Source organism: Anguilla rostrata, chromosome 1 (assembly GCF_018555375.3).
Source record: "Anguilla rostrata isolate EN2019 chromosome 1, ASM1855537v3, whole genome shotgun sequence".
Classification (NCBI taxonomy): domain Eukaryota; kingdom Metazoa; phylum Chordata; class Actinopteri; order Anguilliformes; family Anguillidae; genus Anguilla; species Anguilla rostrata.
In genome coordinates this window covers 56621643-56630310 of record NC_057933.1, presented here as the reverse complement: position 1 = coordinate 56630310, position 8668 = coordinate 56621643, and the positions used below count along the sequence as shown (strand labels likewise).

Below are 8668 nucleotides of genomic sequence, written 5' to 3'. Positions count from 1 at the left end.
ACAGTCAATTCCTGCATTCCTTTTTCACATCAGGAGGCTCTAAGTAATGGGTCTTTCCAGTGATTTTAACAGGCATTGAAATGAAACTGTAACTTTCATAAGAAAATCGGAATAGTTAAACAGCAGTGAAAGGGAGAACTTTAAGTGCAAAGAATATGGAGTTGTTCTATAGTAATATCTCTGGTAATACTATAACGTCCAAAGGTGGATAGATGGTCTATCTATGTTCTACATGTACACAGGGGCAAAGGGTGTTGTAGTTGCAGCTGGCAGAAAGAATGACAAGCTAATCCCCCCTCCCCAATTCATCCTACTGCACTTACAACTGAAAAACTAACAGAGTAATGAAACACAAAGGTAGTCACACAACTCACTTAAGGCCAGTCAGAGTAACACTTGAGAATACAAAGCCTGAAGGAGCCAGGCTGATTCCAGTTTTACATTGTCGCGCTAATCATAGAGTGTCATAGCCACGATCGTCGTACCGATAAAGAGAATCTGAAAGGCCATCTCGTCAACTGGCCACCGTACAGCGGAGGATGCTCCTAGATACAGTAGCAGTAAAGATCTATCTCTGCGTAATGATTTAGTCGTAGCAATAGAGTAGCTTAATAGGAGCTTATACTTTCAGAATAGGGCACTAAGTGCAGTACAGAAAAATTTAACATTGTAAATTATTTATAATAATAAAACATTTATTAGAACTGGCTTTCATCATTAACATTCAAGAATATTAATTGAAAAATTATAGATAATAAAACATTTTTAGCAACTGTCTTGTCGATGGCAATTAACATTCAATGAATATTCACCACTTACAAAGTAGTGAATTCAGACAGAAATGCTTTAGTGGTGAGCTCCATAATATTTTGGACAAATACTTTTTTTTTTTCTTCTTGATTTGGCTCCATACTCCACACTTATAGGTTTGGAATCAAGGCTGTTCACATGCAGTTAAATTGCATATTCATGTTCTCTATTGTCATACATTTTGGTTTCAGCATGTAGAAATTACAGCACTTTTTATACTGTCCCCCCATTTCAGGGCATCATAATGTTTGGGCTTCTGTGTGTTTCTGATTAATCAGGTGTGTTCAATTGCTTCCTTAGTTCAGACATAAGACAGCTTTCAGTATCTAGTCTTAACTGTAGGCTTTTGATTGCCTTTGGAATCTGTTATTGGTATATGTCAGCATGACATAGACATATGCCAAACGTTAAGCTCACCAAAATCAACTGTTTGAAACATCACTAAAAAGAAGGAGAGCACTGGTAAGCTCAGTAATCGCAAAGGCCCTGGTAGGCCAAGGAAGATCTCTACAGTTTCTCATCTTAAGTGAAGAACCACAAGACACAGGCAGGTGTGAATGAGTCAGTGATTACTGTATGCAGAAGACCTCACAAACAGATCTACAGAGGCTACACTGAAAAATGCAAACCTCTAGTTAGCCAAAAAACAGGATAGCCAGGTGACAGTTTGCTAAAAAGTACCTCAAAGAGCCTGAAGAGTTCTGGAAAAGGGTCTTGTGGACAGATGGGACCAAGATGGACTTGTATCAGAGTGATGGCAAGAGGAATGTGTGGAGGCCAAAAGGAATTGCCCAAGATACAAAACACCCACCCCCACAGCAAGACTATTATCTTCAGCAGTGTGTTGGGGATAATAGTCTTACTGTAGGATGAAGCCAGTTGAGTTAGGATGCATTTGGCTGAACCTGAGTAAATAAGATGCAGTCATTTTTTGCTTTGAAAAGTAGGAAAATTCTCGACTGGAACAGCCAATAACCTGATCTGAATCCAATAGAAATTGGTATAAAAATACCCTTAAATAAAAGCTGAGAGTGTGCACTTCAACCACATTGTAATCATATTACAGATTTGTGATTCCAAATCTAAAACTGGGGAGTACAGAGTCAAAATATGTCTTTGTCCCAAATGTAACAGCACTCATTGTATGTTCTCAAGCAAGCATAACCAGATATCCAGTGTTTTCTTTTTTTATTGCTGGTCTGAATACATGGCCTTGTAATTGGTAACAAATTTTCTTGTCTGTCATATAATAATAGGTTGCTCATTTTAATCTGCAAAGCATGTAGCATTCAGTAAATGACAAGTAAGCAATAGCCCTTTCACTGTTCTATTTTCCACAAAGGTCTGCATGTTCCACATGTTTTCTGTATGTGAGTGAAATTAGAGAGCTTGCGAAATGAAAATGCAATGGATGGAGGACCAACCATAAGTTGTCTTTTGTATCCTGACTAACTGTTTATTTGCATTGAAGAATTGTGGTAGAAGCTTGTACCACTTTCACTATCAAGATGAAGTCCATCTTATTACATTATATTTTAGCTGGTGTGTGGAATGTTAAATTTTAGCAAAGGCAGGTTTTACTGAACACATCAGACATGTTTGTTTTCTTCCCACTCATTTTCCTCAATGAAAAAATTAAACTTTTTTCCGAATGAGATACCACTTAGCTATAGTTCACTTGCTGGAGTTTATGTGAACATAGTTTCAGGTTTACAGTATGTTTTCTATTGGTCCTACAAAAACTGGTCCTACACAGTTTTTGCCTGTGATTAAGGACAATTTTAGATGCAGAAATATCCAGAAATCTGCTTTACAATGCCTAGTATAGGGCCATTGACATCATGGTTTAAAGAAATAAAATAGCCTACACTTAAAGTAACTCCAAGCAGCATGTAGAGTGACATTATTTTTCCAGAGACTATACACATTAACTAATTAATTGTATAGCATTTATTCAGAATTACAAACAATAAAAATTTGTTTCCATTTTGTACCAGTAGGCCTAGGCTACTACTTCAAAGGTGGCACAACTGCTTCACTCTCAAGGACCAGAGAAGCGTGATTTACAAGCTATTTACAAGTTGAAATTGACATTATGATTATATTTGACATCGAAACTGAATTTTAGCTAGATTGCAGAACTTTATACATTTAAGAATTTACAGATGAGGAGTTTCAACAGTCAGAGGCTGAGAAGATGGAAGGCGAACTGGGGTTCTGGTATCCCAATAGGTCTAGTTGTTTAAAGGTAGTAGGTCAAAGTGACGTGAGGATGTTTTCATAACTTTTCACCCTGAAAGCTTGAATTGCAAATGCAGGAACCATTTCCTGCTTGGTTAACATGTACCTAAGCCATAGCCTACTGTCGATAAAGAAAACCATGCCACTTTCCTTCAGAGTGGTCTCAGGGTACATGCATCGTATGAAACAGTTTAAACTGAAGATGAGATAAAAATGTATTTATTTTTTATTTAAAATAGCCAGAACATATTTTAAATACCCAACCTCTGGAAATATAATTTCTTCCTTTAAACCTGAAGTCATAATTTTGTAAGAAACTAAGCATATGATGGCACAAAAAATTTGTCTGGGCCAATCGAAAACATACATATCAAAAATCTCCAGAAAGTGAACCATTAAAGGATTTCTTTATTATTGTTATTTGGCTAACATGAAAAAAAATGTATAGCTTCAAAATGACACTGGCTATAGCTGAAAATAAGGCTAATGTAATTAAAGTAAATTATTAATTAATACAGCTCCAATAAATAATTCAATTAAAACTAGTGTATTTTGCCTTCATTTTCAGTTGGATTTTGACTTTTTTGTGGCATTTTTTCAACCCCCTTCCAGAAGCATTCGTATCTCAGGTTCTACTGTACTGCTCAACAAGAACTGATGCTCAGGTCATCACAAAGACAATGCACCACAGTGATTTTCTACAATCACATGATATTACCAATGTCATTTTATTTTATTTATAATACCATGGGGTGGAGCATATTCAATTTCCACCCTAATTTGGAATGCCCAGCTGCCCGCAACTGCAGCCATGTTCATGCACAATACATATCGATCCTGTATCCTGCATATACAAGAGAGTCGACAACCACAATCTATGCAGCACGTAGTGCCATCAGCTGCTTCTTTTCACACCTCAGACTACAGCTAAGCTGGCACAGAATGGAGTCAGAGGAAGATGTTATCATATGGCTTTAACATACAGCCACCAATTGGGTCAAAAGAAATGAAAAGCATACCCTAACCGCCTGAACCCTCCCATATCCTGTGGAGCATGTTCCAGAGTAATTTTTCACATTTAACTTAGCCTAATGCAATTTAATTAAAACTACAAATAAACGTGCTATGCCACATATCATGGAAGTAAAAGAGCATTTACTGAACTAAGAAGAAAAAATCATTTAACATGAGCGTTGCACATTAAATGCGTCGAGCAAGTTTGGTCAGGAAACTTGCTACAGCCGACCATTGTTCGGCCTCATCAACCTTCTCATACTCATCCAATCACATGCACACATCACTACATGTTTTCATACTCAACCTAACACATGAACACATCACTACATTTCCTCATACTCAACCTATCACATGCACACATCACTAATGGAGTGCCGTTTTTAAACTGACAGACCTCTCCAGTGCTGCTCTTTGCCTGCTACACTTGCTGCAGCTCACATAATTGGACTCACCCTCCACCACCTGGGGTATGGATCTGCTTGTAGGTACTGGGTTAGTACTTTGCATATTTATAAATATATTAAATGGTAATACATGAGATTGCAATTTCAGTTGTCAGATGCATCAGACACAAGACCAGGGGTGGGCAATTTCGGTGTGGGAGGGCCAGTGTGTATGCAGGTTTTTGTTTCCACCAATTACCTTGGATAAATGAGCTAACTGGCTGTACAAACCAAAACTGGTTCACTCATAGATTAGATCACAGTAAAACAGTTTGTATAAGAACACAAGAACAGTCTTCAGCGGTCATTCATACGATTATCAAGAAATGCAGCTATAAACATAGGGCTAATTAAGTACTAATTAAGGCCAGAACCCTGAAATAATAAGGGTGACTAGGAAAAATCCCTTTAATCCTCAGCTAGTAGTTTCTAGATGTTGTGAAGCATCGGTCCAGAGGACATCAATTCTGACACAATGATAGTCTGTACCCCATTAGTTGGAATAAAAACAGTATCCAGAACAAAATGAACAGGTGGTGGAGGTTGGTGCCTCTGTCTCAGAGGCCTGTAGGACTGGCGTAGAATGCTTCTGAACCTGGTGATTAGGGCTCCCAAACCAAAGAATGTCTGCGCCGCACACACTACACAAAACAGCCGGCGCGGCATGCATTTCCCTTCTGAAATGTTATTGGGTTCTCCAAAGCATGTTATTCTGCTCAATTGCGTTACAACACCCGCTTTACTGCAGTTGTGCAATCGCTTTTCACGCTGTGTGATCGCCTTTGGCTCTGGGCCCAGGTCTGAATTTCATTCCAAACTACGTAACCTAGTGCTTTCTTTTTCTTGTACAAAAATGTAGGCTATGTAAAGATGTAAACTCATGCGTTACCGTAATACCTGGGAGCTTGTTGTTGCTTTTTGGACAAACCGGCACACTTGTTTCTGACCAAATGTTACCCAAATGTAATTAATCTAAGGCACATTAGCCACATGTTATGTCTAGTTTTCAGGTAGTTTTGTCTTTCTTGGTTCTGTATAATAGCAGCATTTTATTTGGACTTACCTTGTAAAAGTGAGTTTACTTCCGGTTGTCTCCGTCCAGCCAGTGATTGACATCCACAGGTTTATCAGTTTGTAACTCTTAGCACTCCCGGTCTCCCACAGGAATCGTGTGGCTCTCATCCTTTCTGTACGACGAATCATGACAGGTGCAGAGACTGTGCAACAAGTTGTTACCAGTGTGTTCTATCAAACAACAATAATCTCAGTTGTTGCCAATGAGTTAAGTCCGTATTCTATTTTTTTTAAAGCATGTTTTACGTCGTTACCGCATTTCTAAACATAGATCGAAGACCTTTCACTCCTTTGACCAGCCGGAGAACTGTATGGTCAATACAATAGGCCTGCATCCCTTGGCAAGATGTGCGTAGGCTTAACGTGTCTCGGTGTCGACGCACGTACAATTTTAAGGTTTTTTTTAAAGCATTTAGGATGCTGGACTTGAGAGTATTATTTTTAAAAAACAATCTTTCAAAAGTTGTGTTCTTGGGTGCAAGATAAAAATACAGAAACACTGTAGGCTAGTCTTTATGATACACAACCTAAAAATAGCCGTTTTTCAGTGTTGACCATAACGTAGACTAGTCCGGTGCAAGTAAGTAAAAACAGGCTCCGTTTTTAAATTCACTTCCTGGTCTTGTTGAGAGACGTTGCTCGCAGTGCGGTTGGGTTGGCTACTGTATAGACCCCACTTCCATGTGACACACAGTTTGAATGACCACATTCTCATTTGAAGGTGAGACGCAAAAAAGGTTACAAGAAATTATTTAAGAAACATTGTGTAGCACTGATTTGGGATAGAGCTTGTTTAATTAATGTGTGCTAAGATAGCCAAAATTGTTTGTTTTAACGTCCTCATGGGCTGATATCAGAATGTGTTACGGCAGGCCTATATTTAGTTAAGTTTCTTGTTGAGATTATAAAATGCAAAGATGAGATACGGGACGCACTAACATAAAATATTTTTATATATCTTTTATTTGCACGAACGTTTCGGGCAAAACGCCCTTCATCCTGTCAAAAGTAGCAAACTGAATTGCAGGACATCAATCAAATATCGTTCTCCTGGCACAACAGGTTAGATGACGTAGTACAATAGGGCCAATCACATCAAAGAAACCAGCAACCAACTAAAAAAAAAATTAAAATAAAAGAAGCCAATGATAACTCCCCGGCCCTTATCTCATTTTGCATAATATGTTGGACCGGCACCCAAGTTTACATATTATAGAGTTGAGCACAGTTTAAATCTTATTATTGACCGAATACTGGGAAGTGCTCTTTAGTTTTACTTACTTTTGTGCAATCTTCTGTCTTGCAAAGGTCTGACTTATTTCTTCACTGAGTCAAGTTTTTATTTTAATTTTAAACAATTAATGGTGTGAATAATTGTGACATTGAGTGGCTGAGGTATGTATACCACTTGTACTCCAGCACAATGTCCAGATTATTACAGATTATTGTTATAAATTATTTAATTAGAGGCGCTCACTGCGGGCAAAGTGCAATGCTTACAAATTTACACCAAACCCATTTATAGTAACAATTAGATTTTTTATCAAGGCACTTGAGGAGAAGCTTGTGCTTGCGGCCGGAACACAGACTCAGGAGCCTGAGGTCCAGAATCAAGTGTGAAGGCTTGATTAATCCAGGAAGTTTACATTTCTATGAGACAGGGAGACGGTTTTCAGTGGCGTCCAGTGAAATTCTCTTTCTGCAGGCTGGTGTTTTGGCAACAGAGTGCTTTTCCTTTGTGTTGCTAAGGAGATGAAGAGTGACCTCATGCATTACACTGAGATATATAACCAGGCATACCTGCTTTAACTAACAGCGCCTGCTTGGAGAGAGTTCAAAGAACTCTACCCTGTGGAAGGCTGCGCAATTCACTAAACAAAGGCCAGGCTGGTATTTACAGTATCACTCTCTTCAGAACATGCAAGTATTCAATTCCTCACTCGGGGATAAAAAGAATATATAATAGCCAGTTTCCACAGACCAAAGGAGTATTTTTCCCATCCCTTGCAGAGGTGGCTGTCTGTGCTTAAGGCCGCAAGTCAGAGCCAGGATAGACACAGAAGAGAGAGTTTTCGGAAAGTTATACTTGTGTGGAAGCATCTTCTTTTCTGAAGCAAACCATCAAATGGAAGACAAGTGGAATGCTCTTGTTGAAGGTAATAGAAAGGCATTGAGTTGAAAGCTGTTGACAGTGAGGAAACCAATATTTGTTGATGAGTGACTCAACCCTTTTTACAGGCATCTGAGAGTGACTGGGAGCTGTCTTATCATCAGGAGCTCAAGTGAGAACCACAGAAAGAGAATTTGGATAAAAGTCCAAGCAGGGGTCAAAGGGTTCTATCAAAGCTTGTCAGAAAATGGCAGTTTTGGTGTAATTTGTATCTGAAATGGTGGGGGAGGATTATGAGTCAGGGCAGCAGTCCAAATTATCAGGAGTATTTTTGTATTTCTAAGTTCTGTGTGTATGTTGTGATAGGCACTGTGGACAAAGGGCATGTTCTACAGTGCAGATGTCACATGACTAAAAGACCAAGCCTCAATGGTGAGGGAGGAATGTACCACTACCCAGCACCTCATAAGCTTACACCTAATACTGTAGCTTATTCTTCTGCCTAGTTGGCTTTGCAGATGTTAGACCAGAATAGTGTTCATTGTTCTCGGCTAGAAATAGCTGTACAAAATAAGTAATTGTACCTTACTGAACCCGTGTTCAGCAGTTGTCTACGATCATGAAATGCACTTTTTTGTACGTCGCTTTGGATAAAAGCGTCTGCCAAATGAATGTAATGTAATGTAATGTGTGATTACTGCAATAGCCAATGTATGTTACAGAGAGAAAAACTAATGGGCAACCATGATGACACAAATAACGCTTGATGTCAGTTACGTGATGGATAATTAAAATGATTAAAAGCATTGAATATGTTAAATGTTCATTTGGTTGTTCTGTCTGATGATACTAATAATAATTCTGCCATAATAAAATGTAAAGTGTAGGAAAAAATGTCAAATAAAATTAAGTAAATAAACACATGATATGCATACAAAAAACACAAGTGTACAAAAATATGAAAAATGAATGT

At 38.4% G+C, this 8668-nt stretch overlaps 1 protein-coding gene and 1 long non-coding RNA gene across 2 annotated transcripts in view; one reads left to right on the top strand and one right to left on the bottom strand.

Moving 5' to 3' along the window:
* LOC135259394 (dolichyl-diphosphooligosaccharide--protein glycosyltransferase subunit STT3B-like) overlaps positions 1 to 5714 on the bottom strand; it is a 106282-nt gene extending 100568 nt beyond the window's left edge. The window contains exon 1 of the mRNA XM_064343780.1: positions 5575 to 5714. Coding sequence (XP_064199850.1) covers positions 5575 to 5714 — 140 coding nt within the window. The remainder of the gene's footprint in view (positions 1 to 5574) is intronic.
* A 475-nt stretch (positions 5715 to 6189) lies between these two features.
* On the top strand, positions 6190 to 8639 carry LOC135259420 (uncharacterized). The gene is made up of 3 exons (XR_010331273.1): positions 6190 to 6306; positions 7596 to 7741; positions 7824 to 8639. It is a non-coding gene; the product is annotated as an uncharacterized LOC135259420 (long non-coding RNA).
* The last annotated feature ends 29 nt before the right edge of the window (positions 8640 to 8668 follow it).